This window comes from Gouania willdenowi, chromosome 8, assembly GCF_900634775.1.
Source record: "Gouania willdenowi chromosome 8, fGouWil2.1, whole genome shotgun sequence".
Lineage (NCBI taxonomy): Eukaryota > Metazoa > Chordata > Actinopteri > Blenniiformes > Gobiesocidae > Gouania > Gouania willdenowi.
In genome coordinates this window covers 27,292,920-27,314,881 of record NC_041051.1, presented here as the reverse complement: position 1 = coordinate 27,314,881, position 21,962 = coordinate 27,292,920, and the positions used below count along the sequence as shown (strand labels likewise).

Here is a 21,962-nt window from a genome sequence, read left to right as displayed (position 1 = left end):
CACAATGCAATGTGCGAAACCTTTCCGGCAACATCTATAAGAGTGTTTACAGTGGAGATGAAAACTTTTGAGCAGCAATTTCATGTTTTTTCATTTTCTTTTTACAAACAAATGATCTTTGATCTTTTATTTACGAGACCTAAGAAAATGTCTGATTGAAAATCTGATTTAAAAAACCTTGTAAGAATATTATCAGCTGTGTGACAGCAAAATGTTAAGTGTCACCACTACATCTATTGATAGTAGATTCTTACACATATTTGTATTTTATTTTTATTTAGAGGGGATTATTTTTACAGCTCAAAGAACAGTCAGCATTTTACATACAATTATAGAAAAACTTGATGGGCAATCTGAAAAAGGAACCTTACATTAAGAGTCTCTTTTTTTTTTCCAATGTGTGTTGTCTTGATGTCAGGAGGAGCTGAGGCGGGACCTCGCCAGGCTGCAGAAAGAAAAAGAAAAATCCCGAGCTGCCATCACCCAGGCTGCTGCCGCAACAGTCAAAGCCGCCTCCCATTCGTCCTACTCTTCCTCTTCCCACATTTCCCACTCGACACATTCCTCCCACAGCAGCCACTCGACGTCCTCGTCCTCATTGGCACACAAATGCAAGAGGGAGGATGAGAAAGACAAAGACAGACACAGAGACAGAGAAAGACACCATGATAAGGACAAGAAACGAGACCGGGACAAAGATAGAGACAGGGAACGACACCGAGACAAAGACAAAGACAGGGACCGCGAGAGAGACAGAGAACGAGACAGACACCGGGACAGGGAACATGACAAAAACAGAGACCGGGACCGAGACAAGGAACGGGATTCCAGCTCATCGAAACACAAGAAAAAGAAGAAGCTCTGCTCCACTTCAAAGGATGACAAGAAGGACCCTAAGCTGTACTGTGTGTGTCGGACACCCTACGACGAGTCAAAGTAAGACCTGAGGGAAAAACCCTCAGCTAATGTCCATGCTGATGTCCTTGATTCAAATCACTATTTCCTGCTGTCAGGTTTTACATCGGGTGCGATCTGTGCTCCAACTGGTTTCACGGTGCGTGTGTGGGGATCACGGAAAAGGAGGCAAAGAAGTTGGAGGATTTTGTTTGCAACGACTGTAAACGAGGTCAGGACGGAGGAAGTAACGAAGAGCTGTACTGCATATGTCGGACGCCGTACGACGAATCACAGTAGGGCTCTTCCTCCATGTGTCAACAACCGTGTCTCATAGGGATGGGTACCGAATTCAGTACTTTTTGAGGTAGCGACCGATTTCCTCCGCTTTTTAAAATGCTCTGCTAAACAAGCACCTGAGCCCCCGCTCAATGCAGAAACATGACGGGTATAAATGTAGCTTTACTCCAGATTAGTGTGCTGTACCAACTACAAGAGAGTTGGAGAACAAGCTGCTTAGGGCTACAGAGCTACGTCTGAAGATTCCATCAGCAGAGATATTTCCTGGTTTCTTTGGCGCGCAGACATGGCCAAGCCATAGATAAGTTCATTTTTGCCATTCGCGCATAGGTTTTCCCTTATGTGCATGAATGCAAGTGAAATACTAGCCCTGTTTCACAAAGCATTAAAAAACTGCATATTTGTAGTTAAAGATTTTCGTGATGTAGAATGTTGCTACAATACAAACAGTTCTATGTAGTGCAGCAGATTAGTAAAAAAAAGTTCACTTTGGTATTAAAGCATGACATGTGGCACTGATACTCTCTAACGGCCACTATTTTGGAAAAAGGCGGCTCAAAAATTCAATACAGCGGCCATTTTTCAAAATGCTCGGATCTGGTCAAACAAGGTGTCATTGGAAAGGTCTGGTCCTATAAAAAAATTATCCTCCCGAGTCCAAAAAAAGGTTTGTTTTTGGCTAGAGACTCGGGAGGATAATTTTTTTATTACACAAAAGAAATGGAAATTCACAGGTACCAAGTATCGGTTGAAATGTGAAAGGTACCCATCCCTAGTGTCTCATCTATTCTGATCTTTAAGTATAAGTCTGCAGTAATCATTCTGCTGAGCAAGTAAAAAACAGGTCCCTGTCTGCACTCGTAGGTTCTACATCGGCTGTGATCGCTGTCAGAACTGGTACCACGGGCGCTGTGTGGGCATCCTGCAGAGCGAAGCCAACCACATCGACGTGTACGTGTGTCCGCAGTGTCAGTCGACAGAGGACGCCATGACGGTCCTCACGCCGCTCACAGACAGAGATTATGATGGCTTGAAAAGAATATTACGCTCCTTACAGGTATTAAGGGACTGTGGGAGATTTGATGCTTCTGGTTTGAACTTTTTGGTTCCTCAAGTTTTCGGTCGATTACATTTTTTCAATTACAATTACATCTTCATTTATCCATGTTAAATTCAAACTCAATTACGATTACAGTGGTCGGCATTTTTTCCAATTACAATTGAAATTACAAATTATTTTTCCCCTGATAGTCAATTACAATCAAGTTCTCAAATACTAAAGTTAATTTACAATTAATCACAATTAATGAGTCTTTAATTATTAACCCCATAAAACGTAACCTTCGTCTTGTGTTAGCTTTCTGTTAGCATCACTTATGATAACAGGTCAGTTTTTACCCATGTCTTAAATAAGCTGTAAAATACACCAAAAAATATTATCTATCATCTAATTGGTTTTTCATCTTTTGGTTGCCTTATTAGACTTCATAATCAATGAAAATATTTGTATTGATATTTTTGGTGGGCAGAGCCTTTTTAACTGTCTATATACACCTCGATGGTAAAATGAAGAGACAAAGTAGTGGGAAAGCTGATATTAAACATATTTTTATTATTAATAACTATGAATGTGTAAGCCATAAAACTGCAACATGGTTCTACAAGTTTGTGTTTAATTACATTGTAAATGACAGTTTTTATTGAATTTTCATAATTGCAATTGCAAAGTAAATTTTCTGAACTCAATTACAATTCAGTTAGGATTACAATGGCAACATATTTTTTCAATTACGATTACAATTATAATTATGACATCATTGTAATTGATTACCAATTTTGCAATTACAATTATAATTGACCCCAACCCTGATTGCATTTAACTGTTGTAGTGTATTCAAGGATAATTTAAAATAATGTGCTTCTTTTTCTTTAAGGTTAATGTTCATCTCTCAGCTTCACAATGTCCAAGCATCATTTTTATTTTTATTTTATTTTACATTTTATTGTAACCCTAAATTCAGAAGCATTAACATAAGAATAATCTACTATAAACCATTTTTCTTGCTATTCTGCAGAGATTTTACTCACTTTGTGATTCGTCTGTTTCAGTCTCATAAAATGGCGTGGCCTTTCCTTGAACCGGTGGATCCACACGATGCACCCGATTATTACGGCGTGATTAAGGAGCCAATGGGTGAGCATCAACGATTCCACACCAACGCTGACTCATTAGACAATTGCAGTTATCCAGTTATTTACTTTTTCAGAAAAATGTACATTTATCATTTATAAGGTTGTAAGAAAAAATCGATTCGCTGATATATCGCAATTTTTCACCGCGCGGTTATCATATTTTTTTTTAGTCGTATTTTTTAAATTAAAAAATACATGTAATTGCGCTAACATATGCGTAGCACATAAACGCTCGGTCACTAGGTGTCAGTGAACCACATCAGACCTTGTTAAACTACCTCACTCCTTAATGCATTTTAGCTTGAAGATGATTGCATTTTATTTTCATAAAACGTACTTTTAAAGATGTATGTAAGTGCTTTTTTTTTTTTTTTTTAAAGAAATTAAGAACTTCACAGAATCCAAATTTGTTTTAGATACAAAAGTTAAACTTTTTTTTTTTAAATTTAATTTGACACTTTGATAAACATACCACATGTTTTGATATCGGTACTTGAATTACAGTTAATTACATTTACTTGTTCTCGCAAGTTTAAAAGTTGTATTTCATACCATTTTGTACTTTTATATCACATTTTATTATTGATATTGCGATATATCGCGATGTATACCGTATTGGGATATATCATATCATGAATTATATCATCAGATTCATGGCAATGCACACCCCTAACCATGTATTATTAGAAAATGTATGTGTACTGTAATTCAGAAAAAGAAAAAAGAAAACATGTATATGTCGTGAAAAGGTTCTACTACATGTGGTGTCAACGAAAGACGACAAATGCAGACCTGGTAAAAAGGAAAAAATTTAATTTTGAAAAAAGATAGAATTTTTGTTTTAAATAAACTGCTTCAAGGCAGAGATAATGTATTGATATTTTTTGTAATTGAAGTATTTCAGAAATCGTTGCAGCCTTACTCTAGATAAATGTTTCCTCTGTACACTCATTAAATAAACAGCATTCAGACCTTTGTTAGGATGCAACGCTCCTGCTGGTTGGACTGCAACACGTTATGTTGTCTATACTTCGCACTTTTCTCACTTTCAGACTTTGCTACCATGGAAACGCGTTTGCAGAAGCGACATTACCACAAGCTCACAGAGTTCGTGGCCGACGTGACCAAAATCTTCGACAACTGCCGCTATTACAACCCAAACGACACGCCTTTCTTCCAGTGCGCTGAGGTGCTCGAAGCCTTCTTTGTACAGAAGCTGAAAGGATTCAAAGTGAGCAGGTGAGAGAAGCGACATCACTCCTGACAAAGTCTCTAAACTTCTACTTTCTTCTTCTTTTGTTTTGTTTTTGCCTCTCAAACTAATTCAGGAAACACAGACATTCCTATCTTTTCTAAGTGTGTGCCTTCATGGCTGACATTCACTTTGTTTCCTCTTTTATATCACTGGCATGAGTATAAAATCTACGGAAGCAGATTAGGGCCATTTTTTGTTGGAGAAAATAATTTTAACCAAATCAAGAACAAAGTCAAAGTGTCGGGATTAATGTCGAGAATAAAGTCAAAATGTCGGGATTAATGTCGAGAATTAAGTCGAAATGTCGGAATTAAGTCGAAATGTCGAGATTAAAGTCGAAATGTCGAGAATAAAGTCGAAATGTCGAGATTAATGTTGAGAATTAAGTCAAAATGTCGGAATTAAGTAGAAATGTCGAGAATAAAGTCGAAATGTCGAGATTAATGTTGAGAATTAAGTCAAAATGTCGGAATTAAGTAGAAATGTCGAGATTAATGTCGAGAATAAAGTCGAAATGTCGAGATTAATGTTGACAATTAGGTCGAAATGTCGGAATTAAGTAGAAATGTCTAGATTAAAGTCGAAATGTTGAGATAAAAGTCGAAATGTTGAGATAAAAGTCGAAATGTTGAGATCAAAGTCGAAATGACGAGATCAAAGTCGAAATGACGAGATCAAAGTCGAAATGTCGAGATCAAAGTCGAAATGTCGAGATCAAAGTCGAAATGTCGAGATCAAAGTCGAAATGTCGAGAATAAAGTCGAAATGTCGAAATTAATGTCGAGAATAAAGTCGAAATATCGAAATTAATGTCGAGAATAAAGTCGAAATGTCGAGAATAAAGTCGAAATGTCGAGATTAATATCCAGATTAAAGTTGAAAAATCGAGATTAAAATTGACATTGAGATTAAATCCGAAATGTTGAGATTGATGTCTAGATTAAAGCCGAAATGTTGAGATTGATGTGTAGATTAAAGCCGAAATGTTGCGATTGATGTCTAGATTAAAGTCTAAATGTTGAGATTGATGTCTAGATTAAAGTCTAAATGTTGAGATTGATGTCTAGATTAAAGTCTAAATGTTGAGATTAAAGTCTACATGTTGAGATTAAAGTCAAAATGTCTCGGAATTCTACGGAAACGTGACGGGGGCCAATTCACCATGACAACAAACAGCAAACTGTGGCTGTGTATCAATGTGTTAAACTATTCTTCAAAGTTGGTTTTAGTAACAAATATTGTTTCTTTTTAGCTCATAAACTTTCAGTTTGTTCTCGACATTTCGACTTTATTCTTGATTTGCCCAAAATTATTTTCTCCATCAAAATAGTCCCTAATCCTCTTCCGTAAGAGTCACATGTTGATGTAATGGGTGATATGTGTGGCTCATAGATATTGACCAATGTATTAAAGGTACAATATGTAGTAATTATGCAGCTTCTTTAATTGGAACAGCCAAATTAAGATGATTTTATCAAATAACACTGGATAGTTTCCAGCTTTTTAATTCCACTTTGTACCAGAAGATGCTGCTGTGGGTCTCTAGACCTCTTTGTCAATACATGAATTAAAAAGTTACTAATGTCCAACCTGTCTGTGTAAATTAAGGGCAGACTAGACCAAAATGCCTTTGCCAAAATAAAGAACATACAGTATTGTACCTTTAAGGTATGCTTGTTGGGATTAGAAAACCCACACAGCTGCTAACACATGCCATTAACCATGTGTTAGCGTCCTGTCCTGTCCAGTTACTGTGTATCATCTTGCATCGTGTCTGTTTGCCCTTGTTTGCATGTCCTTTTGATTTACGCCATCCCATTTTCTTCTTTTCTTACAGATTGTCAGATTCTTAAGTGGGCCAGTCTAGCTGGAGTCTGGACTGGAGGCTGTGGGGGTTTCTAGTTGTAATGACATGAAAATGTTCACACAACAAAAATGAAAAAACGCTGAGAAAACAGGCATTCAATCCCATTCAAAACAAAAAAAAAAAAGTAAAAAAGGCTATACAAACCATTTGCGATCACAGCCCATGGTTATTCTTGTTATGATTAAGGCTCAAACCTCAACATGTCAAATCTGTCCTGCAGGATTTTTAAAAATAATCTGTTTTGATTTGTATTTATTTCTGTTCTATGTTCGGATTTTGGACTAAAATATATATAAAGCTGCATATTTTATTGAGAAATATTTTGTATGTCAACGTTTCTTCAGCTGGATTGAGCGGCCACTCACGTTCAGTGTACATATGTTTTATCATGTACAGCAGTTCATAAGATATACTTGTTTAAATGATGATAAATGAGTTGGACCTACATCACTTCCACAGTGTAACAAACTATAGTGAACCACGATGTGCTGACATCGTCTTTCTCGCTGATTGTTGAGTTTGTTTTGCCTTTTTTTTTTTCTTTCTTTTTTTTTTAACAAGATTCATGTGAAGTTCTCAACTCTCCCCTCTCTCCGTATTCTGTAGGTCTCATAACAACAAGCTACAGTCCTCGTCAGCCTCTTAGAAACTGATGCACATTACGCAAAACGAAATGCACTTGCCTACAGTAGTGGCTTCACAGAACTGAACTGTATCTCTGCATCGCCGCAGTTTGGGGGAATCTGCTCCTCTCTGACCAATGAGCAAACGGCAACAGTTGCCTCTCACAGTTGGATTCTTTAATTTTTTTTTTTTTTTTAAAAAAGCAGAGCATCACCTTTGTGGACCTGGTGTTCATCTGTGGGACTGTACAGAGGAGCAGGAACAACCCAAGCATTTCAGAAGGAAGTTTACCTCGGAGAAAAGCTCTTACAGAGCTCTCATTTTTCCATGTACTTTTTTTTTTTTTTTTTTTTTGACCTGTTTTTTTAGCGTTTGTTTTAATTTCTTTGGTTTTTTTAAAAAAAGAAAAAAAAAGAAATCTCTCAGGCCCATCATTGTGGTGATCATGTTGAAAAAGATAGGAAGAGAATACTGAAGTACAATGGCAGAGTTTCACTAAGCATACTGTAAAGGTTTGTGTCTTTATTCAAACATCAAAGTGGAGCAAAAGTGTTTTCACCCATTTCTGCTCATCTTTTAGTCTGAAAGGGCATGAACGACTGTTAAAGTTGTAGACATCTGTACATCATGCGTCTGCTTGGTTAAACATCTGTGACCTTTACAGAAACATTTGCTAATAAGCTATTGTAAATAAATCACTCTGCCCGAGTGACTAAGAAGGATCAAACCAACCATGTATCTGAAGGCCTTGTTTGTAAAAAAAAAACAAAACAAAAAAAGTTAAAATGGATTTTAACTTGATTTCTTTCTTTCTTCTTTTTTTTCCTTTTTTTTTGTATCACAGCTTAAGAATTATTGATGTATATGGAACTAAATAAAATTAAAACCTTAGCTCTGGAACTGTTTTTCGGGGACATAAATGGTTGTGGTGTGAGAAATTAATTTCTTTTTTTTTAATCTTTTTTGAAGAGATCTTTGTAAATGTATTTTTTTTAAGTAATAAATGTGATGGTATTTTGTTTATACATTTGAATATTTTAGCATAGATGGGCAACTTTTATTACAGTGGGGGGCCACAAAAATGTGCTAATCTAATCTGAGAGCCACTTTTTCAGAATTCATGTCAGCATTTAGAGAATAATGACCAATCTGAGCTAGAATACAGAAATGAGCATTGGTTTTTGTTAATAACAGTCATTATTGTGTCTTTTAATCAATGACACATTTTTAAACTGTAGGAAGAATATCACTCATGCATGGCCATTTTTGCTGATAGGCTGTCATTTATTTCATTCACAGATTTGTATACAAGAAGATTTCCAGTTGACAAGAGTGGAAACTAACAAATGTCATGAAATATTTATACAAAATTATTAGTAATGTCTTATATAAGGGGGTAAAGCTGCAGTATGTAATTTTTTGTTTTGTGTTTTGGCATCATTTGGTAAAAAATCCATAATCATCTTTGTCCATATTGTAACCCAAAGTGTTCTGAGTGGACAGTGAATCGCTTTTCCTTCTCTTGGTCCTGTATAAGACATTTCGAAATCCATGAGTGAGACACATGAAGAAGAGACGGTCTAAAGCAGAGGTGTCAAACCCAATTTATTTTAGGGGCCAAATACGGATAAGTTTGATCCGAAGTGGGACGCAGAGGTTGGGAATCGAACAATTTCAACATTCGTACTACTTTGCATTCCTATGTATAAATGGTTTAAAAGTATGTAGTATGTAAAGCACTGACAATGCCCAAAAAATAGGTGACAGGTAGTGACAATTGGGGATAGTTTGTCAAATAACTTGAGGATTGAGCAGCATTTTGGAAAAATTAGATTTCTTTCAACAATTTTGAGTAAAAATTTGATTGGGTTATACAAGCATGGGGAAAATGGAAAGCCCTTCAAATAATGTAATTTCATTGAATTTGTGACAAATTCAACCAAACTCCACTTGAATAATTGTAGTTATACTAAAATTGTTGAAATGTGTTTAAAAAAAAAAAAGTATTATTTTGCATTATTAATGTTTGGATTCTCACTTGGCGTCTCAATATTCTACATACTGCAACTTTAAGAGCTGAATTTTAGTCAAATGGAAACACGTGGCTCGATCAATTAGGCAAAAGGAGAAAAATCTTTTCATTAACAACTCATATCGTTAATAATTAACTTTATTTTTAGAATCCCTTTTCAGTGAATGAAATGAATTCAATACTTGTAATTTTTACTCTGCAAATCCATTCTACGGGCCAGATAGGAGTGTTAGACGTGGTCTCCTCGTTGATAAGCCACCACTGGTCCACTTATTTATATCAAAAGTTTCACCAAATGGAAAAATATGGAGTTCCAATGTGAAATAAACATCCAAAAAATACTCCCAGCCACAGTTTGCTTTAAAGGAGCATAGGGCAGGATCTAGAAATCACACTCCATAGTGAGTGGAAATCATAATTGTGCTGTCAAACATCTTTAACTATTTGCAGATTGTGTTGCTACTTTTCAACTGCTGCAAACTTTGTTCTTTTGATTTCTCCACGGATATGGCATAATAAACGCTGATAATTTCACCACGTGCTATAGAACCAAATGCGCACCTTGGATGTCCATGCTGAACACACAGAGAGAGAGGTGAGACAACAAAAGAGTTCACGGAAGTTTGAAGTAGTTCCCACGGATCCGTTTTTTTTCCTCTACACACACATTTCAACAACCTGTGACGGAGTATGTGCATGTGCCCGACTGATGTGCATGCGTGTGTGAGAAGATGGAGAGAGTCACCCACGGTAGGAGAACAGGTAGCGAGTCACACACACACACACACAACCACACTTATTTTTTTAATAAAAAAAAAATATTAAAACAAAAACTAAATATTTATACGAAAAGTACCCAAAACGACAACAGAAATGCATAAAAACACAATAACTTCAAAAAACATACATTACAGAAAAATACTCCAAACAACAAAAATATGAAAATGACACCAAAAAAGATGTAAAAATACACAAAATGACTCTAGAATCACACTACAATGGCAACAAAAAACAATAATTATACAAAAAGATACAAAAATACACATGACTCCAATAAACATTCCTTACAGAAAAATACACCAAACAAAAAATATATAAAAATAAAAACCACACACATTTATCATGCGCATGTCCCATAGCACACGCTATTTTACCTTGTACCCACAAATAAACCCCATTATACCACTACAGAGTACAGAGTATGTACACCTCTTTGTACATCCAACCTTCAAACACATACTCATTTGGCCATAATTGACAACTCTACTTAAGCTCCTCCTACTATATGAATACATACTTCTGACGGGCACTGTACTAGTAATAATAATAATAATAAATTGTGTGTGCGTGTTCGTGATTCTGAATTAAATTTGCATTACAAATTGAGTGTTTACAAGGTCAGTTTAAAGAGGATTTTATTCTGAATTAAAGAGGAATTAAGCCCATGTAAACCATCCATAAAAAAGCAACTTAACCTCCTGGTTTTCTATAGCAAGACAAACTTCCTACGGTCACGGAACTAGTTTCTTCAAACTGGATTTTAAAAGTTATTTAACTCGGAAAAAAATGGGCATGCTTAAAAATCTCGCGATGTTTGGGACGCTTACGTTGACATTCGTGTTTTCATTTGAACCAGCCAATCAGCAGACGAGCCTGGACGCGTTTGCTCAAACGGACCAATCAGATTAGCTTGGTTCAGATTTTAAAGGTCTGTGCGCCACACGGTGGTCGCCATAACTTCATTTCTACCGGAGGGTAAGTGTCTCTTCTCTGGGTTGAATGTCACTACATCCTTCATTTAAATAACTGTCACTTGTTTGGGGTGAAACAATAAGTGATTATTTATTTGGGGGGGTTTATGTAATTTAAAGCTGAACTGTCTCGCTTCGCCCTAACGGTCGTGTTTGTCGTTTCAGGCAGAAATCAAACTGTTGAAAACATTTCCTGTGATTGTTGAGTCTGTGAATCATCCACTGAAAATGTCTGAGAACGTCGACCGTCTGAACCAGTTCAAGAACAAGGGCAAAGATGCCAACGTGAGTCGTGGCTGGTCCGACATGACTAACGGTCGGTGGTGTGTGTGTTGAAGGCTGTGTTAACTCGTCATATCATCGGTTGAAACACAGGAGCTCCGTCGCAGGAGGGTGGAGGTGAACGTGGAGCTGCGGAAAAACAAGAAAGATGATCAGATGTTCAAACGGAGGAACGTGGCTGCGTTTCCGGACGAAGCCACGTCGCCCCTGCAGGAGAGGAACCAGAACAGTCAGGTGAGGCCTTCAAAAACCCCAACTGTTTGGTGCTGTGACGTTGTAAAAATGTGCAATTTCACTTTCTTTACCTGTGTTAACTTCACTATGGAATTCTGTATTCAAATGTGTAAAATAGAAATATATGTTAAGCATGTGGAGGATTATCTTTGGAGTTTTCATTTGGGCTTTTAAAATTACTCTTTAAGACACATGTGTCAACCTTAAGGTCCTGGGGTCAAATCCATTTCTTCAGATCAGTGGTTCTCAACTTGTCTCACGCTGCGACCCAATTTTTTTTTTTTTTTTTTTGAAGAAGAATTCAACCAACCAAATTTAATCTAATTAATCATATAATTATTTATTTTTTTTAACATAAATCTATATATTTTGCCTGTGCAATAAGCATTTCACAACAGGCCTGTCAAAACAAAAGTTTATTTCAAAATAAAAGAGAAGTCCAACCCAACATGAAAGACATTAAGTTTTTATTCATTTTTGACCAGCTGTCCGTGACCCACCCAGTACATGTCAGGGATTCACTTTTGGGTCCTGACCCACCAGTTGAGAATCACTGCTGCAGAGCGTCTGATTTGGCCCAGAGGAGAAAGTGAAATGACAAACATGAATCTTTGTTTGTGAATAAACAAATATTTCGGTTGTTAATTGTTTTTTAAATCCAGAACTATTTCTTAAATTATTCCACAAAATCTTCTAAAATTGAATAAAAATTGGTAACTGGTTCATATTTGGCCCCTAAACTAAATTAGTTTGACACCCCTGCTTTAAGCCGTTTAATCTTTTTATATATGCTTTTACACCAGTAAAGCTATGTTCACACAGCAGGCAAATATGGCCCAAATCTGTCTTTTTAACACTTAAATCCAAACTAACTTTAAGTCATATTTAATGTGTATGAATGAGCCCACAAAGGTAAGGGGAATTCAAATGTGCTGTACATGATTTAAAATGTGCAACAGAATACATTTAACAGTTTAAAAATCAATAAGAACATTTAAAATCAGCAGTAAATATATATACAAAACAGAAAACCAAATTGTGCACAAAGATACCTTAACACAGTAAAAGCATTAAAGACAATAAATGCTAATAAGGTTGACCCTCTATGGGTTCAGATCTTAAAAAGTGAAAACTGACACTGTTGCTACATGAAAAAATGTCCCTCAGAGAAGCTGAATATTGCTGCATATTACGTTTGATTACTGCATTAATATTAGTGTTGTCTGACTGATTCTTACTCTTTAAACACACCATGTTCACCTGATTCTGACTGGTATTAGTTAACTGAAGTCTGACCTTTCATCCTCTGTTCATGTTGTTTAGGCTCCTCGACAGTGGACTGTAGAGGAGATAGTTGCAGGCGTGAACAGCTGTAACTCTGAGAATCAGCTCCAGGCCACACAGGCTGCTCGGTAACGTTTCATCTCAACACGTTAAACTCAAACTATTCTTTTTTAAATGTGATTTTTCTGTTTTTAAATGAGTTTTCTTCCTCTGTGAATGCAGTAAGCTGCTTTCTCGTGACAAACACCCACCCATCGACAAGATGATCAGCGTCGGCCTCATCCCCAAGTTCGTGAGCTTCCTGGCTATGGCCGACTTCCCCCCCATCCAGTTCGAGGCGGCCTGGGCTCTGACCAACATCGCCTCTGGAACGTGTGATCAGACCGCCGCTGTGGTGGACTGTGGAGCCATCGCTGCGTTCATCAGCCTCATCAGCTCCCCCCACCCTCACATCAGCGAGCAGGCCATCTGGGCTTTGGGGAACATTGCTGGTAACTAACGACACATCCAGAATTATGGTGGTCAACATGAATTTTGTAGCATAGATGGTGTTTTTCAACCTTTTTTGAGCCAAGGTATGTTTTTTTTCATTTGGGGGAAAAAAAAGTCCTAAATTTTACTTTGTAGCCTATATACAAAAAAAATCTGTACAAGGAAAGTCCAACAGAGAAAAACAATCAATGTTCAAAATAATATCTACTCATAATTGCAATAATATTTGCTCAAAAACGAGTGGGAAGAAAAAGACTTATTGAATCCCACCCCCATTTCTTTATTTTACAATTTTCAACATATTGTTTGTGTCTGGACTTCTAGAAATACACAATAAGTACTGAACAGAATAAGACAAAAACTGACTAATAAAAAAACATACAAGAATACAATGCAAAATACCAACAGTCATTATCAAAGTGTCTTGAATAGGAATCAAATGCAAAGAAGTTTTTATATTTCATATTTCTTCTTTCTGATGTTATTTAATTAAAATCAAATAAACAAAAGATTTTTTATTATTCATATTTTGTGCATTTGATACATGTCGTGGGAGGGTTAACAGTATGTTAAAAAGAGAAACATTAAATAATTAGAACTACAAAATAACTTTATTTTGTTAAATATAGTTTTATGTGATGTATTGATTAAGGTTGTTTTTGTTAAGGTGATGGATCAGCTTTAAGGGACTGGGTCATTGAACAGGGAGCTGTGGCTCCTCTACTGAGGCTGCTCGATGTCCCCAACCTGGATGTTTTCACTGTAAGGACGAATATTCATTTGAATATATCATTTACATCGTTTTTAATCACATTTTAATGTTTCATCATATCTTGTGTTCTACAGGCCGGATACCTGAGAAACGTGACGTGGACGCTGTCCAACCTCTGCCGAAACAAGAATCCGTCTCCACCGATGAGCGCGGTCCAGGAGATCTTACCCACTCTGATTCGCCTGCTGCACCATGACGACCTGGAGGTTTTGGCTGATGCATGCTGGGCCGTTTCGTACCTGACCGACGGCTCCAATGACCGCATTGAAGTGGTCGTCCAGACGGGCGTGCTTCCTCGCCTGGTGAAGCTACTGAGCTTTGATGAGCTGACTGTGGTGGTACGTGAAATTTAAATTCTGTCAGTTTGTTTTTGTGTTTGGAAATATTCAATAAATGACCGTTTTGTTTTATCAGACGCCGTCTCTGCGCGCCATCGGTAACATAGTGACGGGTACAGACGAGCAGACCCAGGTGGCGCTGGACGCCGGTGTCCTGTCTGCGTTTCCACAACTGCTGCGCCACAAAAAAGCCAACATTCAGAAGGAGGCAGCCTGGACGTTGTCAAACATCACGGCAGGAAAAGACACCCAGATTCAGGAAGTCATCAACGCTGGCCTCGTTCACTATCTGGTCGAACTGCTTACACGGGTATGAGTCATATTAAAAATGATCACTGGTCACTATAAAAAATCTTCTTTAACGTCCTAAATTTTACCTTATATTATAAGCCCTAATGCACATGTGTCAAACAGGCCCAGGGGCCAAATCTGAACTTTGGCGCATCCAGTTTGTCCCGCAGTAGACAGTAAAAAATTAGAGAAAACATGAATCATTATGAATCACCCTCAACAATATTTGCAGGGGCTCGTATTTATCCCAGTGTTTATATTACATGATGGCAGTTATTTTTTTATGTTAAACTGTTAAAAATATATATTTAAATTCCTACAAAATCCTTCAATTTTCCTCACTTTATTACCTAACGTTCCCTTTGATTAGATAAGGAAATTTAAGGTGAAGATCCTGTTGGGACTCACTTATTGCTGGGATGTTGTCAGCCAGCTGTTTGTTAATAAATGTGCTTGTGGGGCATTTTGCATCAGCAAATTTAGCCCAGAATTGTGTTTTTGGTCAGATTTATTTGAATTATTGAGACTTAACAGTTTTTATCCATATCACCCAAAGAAGTGCAAACTAGGACACAACAATGTTGAAATATACTAGTTTTCCTGCATACTCTTTAAGCCACATGTGTCAAACTCGAGGCCCGGGGACCAAATCTGGCCCTTCAGAGCATCCATATTGGCCCACATGAGAAAGTGAAAACATGAATAAATATGTAAATTACCAAATATTTCAGTTTTAAATTGTTGTTGAAAGAACTCTAAATTTTAACAAAACCTGTAATTTTTCTCTAATTATTCCACTAAATCTCCCCAAATTAAATCAAAGGACATTTAAGTATTTGGTATTGTCTAGTTCAGAGGTCTGCAACCTGCGGCTTTGGAGCCTCATTTGACTGTTTGGCAATGGCTCCCTGTAGCTTTAAAAAAAAAAAAAAAAAATTATTGTTTCTTACAGAGGGTATTGATTAATGACGATAAGTTCAAATAAAATCATGATAAATTAATTGGTTAATCTAAAAATAAATCACCTCCTGCAAAATCTACAGACCATCAACTTTCCATGCACCTGTGGCTAACCTTAACTTTTAAATCCCTGTTTAGATAACTAAACAAAGACTATTCTGGAAGAAAATAAAGATTTTATTTGTGTGGGGAAAGATTTATTTAATTGCCAACATGCTGGCTTAATATGCATGCTTGATATGTTGCAAGAAATTCGCAATTAGCATTTGACATCATATGATAATGTGTTATCAAATTCAACTTATTTTTTGGCTGCGGAAGGACTTTAATCCAGGCAAGATGAGGCAAAATGGCTCCTTTTAGAGTAAAGGTTGCAGACCCCTGGTCTAGTTTATAACTAGAAGTACAAACTAAGGCACAATAATGTTGATTACTTTGTTTTCCAGCATAAAATCTGTGGCCCACTTGAAATCTACCTGCTCTGTATTTGGCCCCTGAACTAAAATTAGTTTGACACCCCTGCATTAATGTGTTTATTTATTTATTTTGTTTTTCCAGGGTGACTATAAAACTCAGAAAGAGGCTGTGTGGGCAGTAACTAACTTCACCAGTGGGGGCAGTGTTCAGCAGGTGGTTTACCTGGTCCAAGCCAACGTTATTGAGCCTCTTCTGAACCTGTTGTCGACCAAGGACAGCAAAACTATTCTTATCATCCTCGATGCCATCACAAACATCTTCAACGTGAGTTTTTCTTCTTCCCTTTGTGCACATGATGAACATTCAACAGATGATCTGAGTGTGTATTCCTGTCAGGCTGGGGATAAGATTGGAGAGTCTGACAAACTGAGCCTGATGATGGAGGAGTGTGGAGGGCTGGATAAGATCGAGGCTCTGCAGTGCCATGAGAATGAGATGGTCTACAAAGCCGCGCTGCAACTGATCGAGAAATACTTCTCAGAGGAGGTGATGAGATGGTTTTAGGCTTTAACGCTCACATGTGACACAACAGTGAACTCATGATGTTTTCTTATGTCTTCAGGAGGAAGAGCAATGTGTGGCCCCAGATGCCACAAGTGAAGGATACACGTTTCAGATTAATGAAGAACAAAGCGGCTTCAGCTTCTAACTGACTCCACTACCATACGTCTGTTCTGTAGCTTCATTGCCAGTGTGTTGTGTGTCCTTATCTTTGTGCACTTATGTATTTGTTTGTGCTGTAAAACTGTTTTACAATATTGAAACCTCTTTGTAAATAAAGTGTTGCGTTTGCCAGCAAACATCAATTATGTGCATTTTGTTATAGTTGTCATAAAGTATTTCATAGAATATAAGATGCTCCATGCCTTGATGGTGGTAATGTGTGCAGCTTTATTTTAATATTTCTTAAAGGTAGGGTAGGTAATTTTCTACAGATACACTTTTTAAGTTTTTGGTTGAAATTTTCTTTGTCCTGACAGAAGTTAATATCTTATGTGCTCTGAAAAAAGAACAAAGAAAATCTGTCATCTGTAGCAGCTGTAAAACTAAGAACTTTGACCAGTGGGGAAAAAAATACAGTTTTATATAAATATATTTTATCACATCTCCCTGCTTGCTCTCAACCCCTCGCGTGCATGAGCCCACACTCAAAGTGCGTCACTGATGACAGAGTTCAAATTGAGTTTTTAGTCATGTTTTTTAATATTATGATAAAGTTTAGTGTTAACCACTGAATAAAACATGAGGCGACATTTCTACACATACAAGCAATGAGCATATGTCCGCTATTGGTGCACCGGCGCACGTGAATGTGAGGGGTGTGGCTTGAGAGGGGGGTTGGCGGGGGTAAAGGCAGAGCCCTCAGCGGATGCTACATTCTCAAATCATGCTAGCTTTAGAAAATTACTCACCCTGCCTTAAGATTATGTAGTTGTTCCCAAACTAGGGGGCAGTACCTCTAGGCAGAGCTGTCAAACTCCTCGGTTTGATCTCGTGGGCCACATTTTAAAAATAAATAAATAAATGTGCCTTATGTTATTTTACATAAGTATGTAATTCAGACTATATCCTAGCATGAAGTGACACATCAGTCCCTGCAGGATCTTCACCTAAATTTACTTGATTTTCTGATCATTTAAAAAAAAAAAAAAATTGACTTTATTTGGGAAAATCTTTTGGAATAATTTAAATTAAATTGCAGGATTTGAGGGTCTGGGATTTAGAGTTATTTCAACAATTTGCTTTTAAAAATGACTGTCATGTAATACTTGCATGAGAAGTTTCATTTAATTTTGGGTATCTTTAGGGACTGATCCACAACCAAATTAATTGACAACTTACATATTGATTCTTTTTTTGTTTTTCTGTCATTTTTACTTACTCCTGTGGGCTAAATGGGATGTACGAAGGCAAGTGGCGGCCTGAGGGCTGTATTAATGCTCAGATCCATCCTTATTCTAATGCTGACATGAATGTTCATAATGTGGTACTTGTGGATCAGATACAATTACATTTTTGTGGCCCCTGCTGTGACAGAGTTGCTCATCGCTGATCTAAAGGGCCAGAATTGGCCCCTGGGCCTTGAGTTTGACACGTGCTCTAGGGGCTATATGACGTCATAACATTATAAAGGTAAATTATCAGTTCATACAACCAACAGCTGGTGGCGCTAAACCTCAAACTATTACAAAGTGTAAGAGCAAATAAAAGCACTTGTCAAACAAGACCCACAATAGAAAAATTTAAACTGCTCAACGTCCCAAAGAAATGAAATAATTGCAATGGCAACAAACTCAATGAAAGCGTAAACAAGCAAATGTGGAGAAAAAAAGGGATGAAAAATGATTTCTATGCAATTATTTCCCTCACTGTATTTGTAGTATTTCAGTCATGATTTAAAAGCATCAGAGTGAAAAAACCTGATGTATCGATACAATGTGGTGTAAAGATGCAAATGTGTCGCTCTAATAAATCAAAGAAGTTGTGCGTGTGTGTAACTATGAAAATGAGTCAAAATACACATAGCTAAAAACTAAACGACAAAAATGCACAAAACGACACCAAAAAAGATGCAAAATTACACAAAATCACTCCAGAATCACACTACAATGGCAACAAAAAACAATAATTATACCCAAAAAATACACAAAAATACAACAGAAAGATACAAAAATACACACAATGACTCCAAAAAACATACATTACAGAAAAATACATCAAATAGAAAAAAAACATTAAAATGAGTAAAAAACAACAAACACATTTATCATGCGCATGTCCCATAGAATTAAACCAGGGAAATCACACACACTATTTTACTTTGCACCCGCAAATAAACCCCTTTATAACACTACAGAGTACAGAGTATGTACACCTCTTTGTACATCCAACCTTCAAACACTCATTTGGCCATAATTGATAACTCTACTTAAGCTCCTCCCACTAGATGAATACATACTTCTGACGGCCACTGTACTAGTAATCATAATAATAAATTGTGTGTGTGTGTGTGTGTGTGCAAAACAGTGCAACCGAGAGTTGAAATAAGATATAAAAATTTCAGTACAAGGAAATTTCTACCTTCCTGTTTGGTTTTACTAGTCAGTAACACAAATTTTAAAACCAAAGAAAACAATATGCAAACAACACAAAGGAATTATATAGAATAGAACGAAAAGAATGTTCACGTGAATTATACCTTTTTAAAATAATATTAAAATATATATATATATAATAAAAATAATTGGGGGGTGCAATTTGGTGCCCCTCCAGCAGATGGCACCCTAGGCGGCCGCCTGTGTTGCCTGTCGGGAAGGCCGGCCCTGCTGAGTGCATCCTAACACAGACCTTCCCCTAAATAAGCCACACTACAGAACTCACTCACATGTGCTGTCCCTAATAAGGAAAAAAAGCCAACTGTAGAACATACAGTTACTAAATGTGCCTGTGTGGCATTTTGCATCAGCAAATTTAACCCAGAATTGTCTTTCTGGTCAGAGTTTATTGAGCTAAACATATCAAATGGATGCACTTACTGTACTTCGTTTGGAGCTACTTATATTTTCGGGTAATTCCTGCACACAATGTAATAGAGTTCATTAAATGACATTTTTATGTAGCAGATCATTTATAGTTTATAGTTACAGAATAAATAATTAATTTATGTATTACAAATCCCAGAAAATCATGCATGTAAGTATATATACAGATGTGTGTATACATGTTTTATGCATATATGTATGTACTTGTGTGTGTGTTATATGGATATATGTAAAACCCTGTACATAACCTTTTCCCCTTTTATAACACATTTGTAAATTGTTATATATATATATATAGTGAAACCATATTTGTTTTCTATTTTATTGTTTTGCACAATACAAATGTTGCTATTTTTTAAAATGTATTATTTTTGTGTGTACATTGTTCTATGTCACACTTGCTTTGGCAATGTAAACTTGTTTCTCATGCCCATAAAACTGTTTTGATTCGAATTAAAATTAATAAACTGTTTTTTTCTGACATTTTTAATGTGTGCAAAGTCACGTTGTGTATGCGCGTGCGTGCGTGCGTGCGAATGTGTGTGTGTTACACAGTTATGTGCCACACGCTGGAGGACCGTCCCACTCCCATTAACAGCAGCGGTGTCGTCACTGGTGGGCTCCCAGCAGCCGCCTCCTAAAGACGGATCCGCACTCCAGCTCTGCTCGCTGACGGTGGAGGACCGGCTCCAGCAGAGGCAGTGGCGGCTCTCCGAAGATGCGAAGCCCGATCTGCGCTGCGGCTCCACCGTAACTGAGGCTCTAACCGGCGGCGCCCTGCCCGTCTGCTCCCCGGCAGCGGCGCCACATTAAAGTGCTGATTTACAAAGGAAAAAAAAAAAAAAAAAAGACACAAATTTTTATCATTACTGGCGCTCGCTGTGGCAGTTCAATCCACATCCGGGCCACAATGCTTTGACTCCATTATTGTGAGAAACTGCCGGAGAGCCTGTTGTTTTCCTCCGTTATCCGCACGTCTTCACACGGCCAGCCGAGGCCCGGGACCCGGAGGACATGTCCAACCAGGGAGTCCGGCGGAACGGCCCGGTGAAGCTCCGTCTAACAGGTAGACTTAAACACACACACATAGACACACACACACACATAGACACGCTGCTACAGCAGGGCTCCGTGTATTTGCTGGACACAGACAGTTCCCACGGGCTACCGGTGTTACGGATCTGATGGTGTCCATGTCAAGTGATGGAATATCTGTGCTTCCGATATTGATGTTATTATTATTATTATTATTATTATTATTATTATACATTTGATGATGATTCATATATATATATATATATATATATACACACTTAAAACAACTTTTAATGTACATTTATATATAAATTAAGAAAAAAACAGTTTAATGTCGTTCTTTGCAGGTCCGATATGTAAATTTAGAATAAAACTCTTAAAAAGTATTAAAATTATAATTTGAGAAACAATAATAAATATTAGCCAAAAAACTTTCACAAATGTAATTAATGCAGTCTATGCCAGGAGTCTCCAACCTCTGGGCCGCAGACCCGTACTGGTCCATGGACCATTAGGTGATGGGCCCCAAGGAAAGAGTACAGTTAAAAAAATAATTAGTGTTTAACTTTTGTGTTTTATTTTGAAATATTTGTAATTCTTGATTGTGGTGTGCATCTCACGCCTTGATGCACGTGGACACAGACAGTTCCCATGGGCTACTGGTGTTACGGATCTGACGGCGTCCATGTCAAGTGATGGAAGATCTGTGCTTTCAATATTGATGTTAATATTATTATACATTTCCTTCATGCATGATTCATATTTAGCCTATACGTAGAAACATGTTTTAATGTACATGTGCATATAAATGAAGAAAAAAAGATTAGGCTAATGTCATTCTTTGCAGGTCCTAAATGTACATTTAGAATAAAATTCAGACAAAAGCATTAAAATGATAATTTGGGATCAAACAATAATTAATGTTTACCAAATATGAGGGATTGACAAATGTTTTAATGATACAATAAATAAAGCCCGGAGTTTGCATGTTCTCCCCGTGCTGCGTGGGTTTCCTCCGGGTACTCCGGCTTCCTCCCACCATCCAAAAACATGACTGTAAGGTTGATTGGAGTCTCTAAATTGCCCATAGGAGTGAATGAGAGAGTGAATGGTTGTCTGTGTCTGTGTTGCCCTGTGATGGACTGGCGCCCTGTCCAGGGTGTACCCCCGCCCAGCGCCCTATGAAAGCCGGAGATTGGCACCGGCAGACCCCCGCGACCCTGATAAACGGGAATAAGCGGGTATGAAAATGGATGGATGGATAAATAAAGCCCCTCACTGAGGTTTTATAGCTTTATAACCAAAGTTTAACAAATGTAATGCAGTCTCCAACCTCTGG

The 21,962-nt window shown here is 37.3% G+C and overlaps 3 protein-coding genes across 4 annotated transcripts in view; all 3 read left to right on the top strand.

Moving 5' to 3' along the window:
- Positions 1 to 8,156, top strand: part of bptf (bromodomain PHD finger transcription factor) — a 36,404-nt gene extending 28,248 nt beyond the window's left edge. The window contains exons 25-30 of one of the 2 annotated variants that reach the window (XM_028454454.1): positions 419 to 936; positions 1,014 to 1,190; positions 2,059 to 2,251; positions 3,304 to 3,388; positions 4,440 to 4,626; positions 7,116 to 8,156. In XM_028454454.1, the coding sequence (XP_028310255.1) occupies positions 419 to 936; positions 1,014 to 1,190; positions 2,059 to 2,251; positions 3,304 to 3,388; positions 4,440 to 4,626; positions 7,116 to 7,155 (1,200 nt within the window). In that variant the 3' untranslated portion in view covers positions 7,156 to 8,156. Of the gene's footprint in view, positions 1 to 418; positions 937 to 1,013; positions 1,191 to 2,058; positions 2,252 to 3,303; positions 3,389 to 4,439; positions 4,627 to 6,479; positions 6,659 to 7,115 lie in introns of those variants that run through there. The other variant, XM_028454455.1, reaches the window with a different exon arrangement.
- A 2,516-nt stretch (positions 8,157 to 10,672) lies between these two features.
- On the top strand, positions 10,673 to 16,852 carry kpna2 (karyopherin alpha 2 (RAG cohort 1, importin alpha 1)). Its single transcript, XM_028455691.1, has 11 exons — positions 10,673 to 10,920; positions 11,082 to 11,201; positions 11,292 to 11,432; positions 12,756 to 12,844; positions 12,939 to 13,207; positions 13,876 to 13,970; positions 14,055 to 14,318; positions 14,395 to 14,628; positions 16,128 to 16,310; positions 16,383 to 16,532; positions 16,609 to 16,852. The coding sequence occupies exons 2-11, from the start codon at positions 11,145 to 11,147 to the stop codon at positions 16,693 to 16,695; spliced, it is 1,569 nt and encodes a 522-aa protein (XP_028311492.1). The 5' UTR covers positions 10,673 to 10,920; positions 11,082 to 11,144; the 3' UTR covers positions 16,696 to 16,852.
- A 3,335-nt stretch (positions 16,853 to 20,187) lies between these two features.
- Positions 20,188 to 21,962, top strand: part of smurf2 (SMAD specific E3 ubiquitin protein ligase 2) — a 75,640-nt gene continuing 73,865 nt past the window's right edge. Inside the window, exon 1 of the mRNA XM_028455688.1 lies at positions 20,188 to 20,654. Coding sequence (XP_028311489.1) covers positions 20,603 to 20,654 — 52 coding nt within the window. The 5' untranslated portion in view covers positions 20,188 to 20,602. The remainder of the gene's footprint in view (positions 20,655 to 21,962) is intronic.

Excerpts from the sequence above, each read along its gene's own strand:
- kpna2 (XM_028455691.1), top strand. The coding sequence starts at position 11,145 with ATGTCTGAGAACGTCGACCGTCTGAACCAGTTCAAGAACAAGGGCAAA. Across the intron at positions 13,971-14,054 it reads CCAACCTGGATGTTTTCACT|GCCGGATACCTGAGAAACGT; the intron begins GTAAGGACGAAT and ends TGTGTTCTACAG. Across the intron at positions 14,629-16,127 it reads TGGTCGAACTGCTTACACGG|GGTGACTATAAAACTCAGAA; the intron begins GTATGAGTCATA and ends TTGTTTTTCCAG.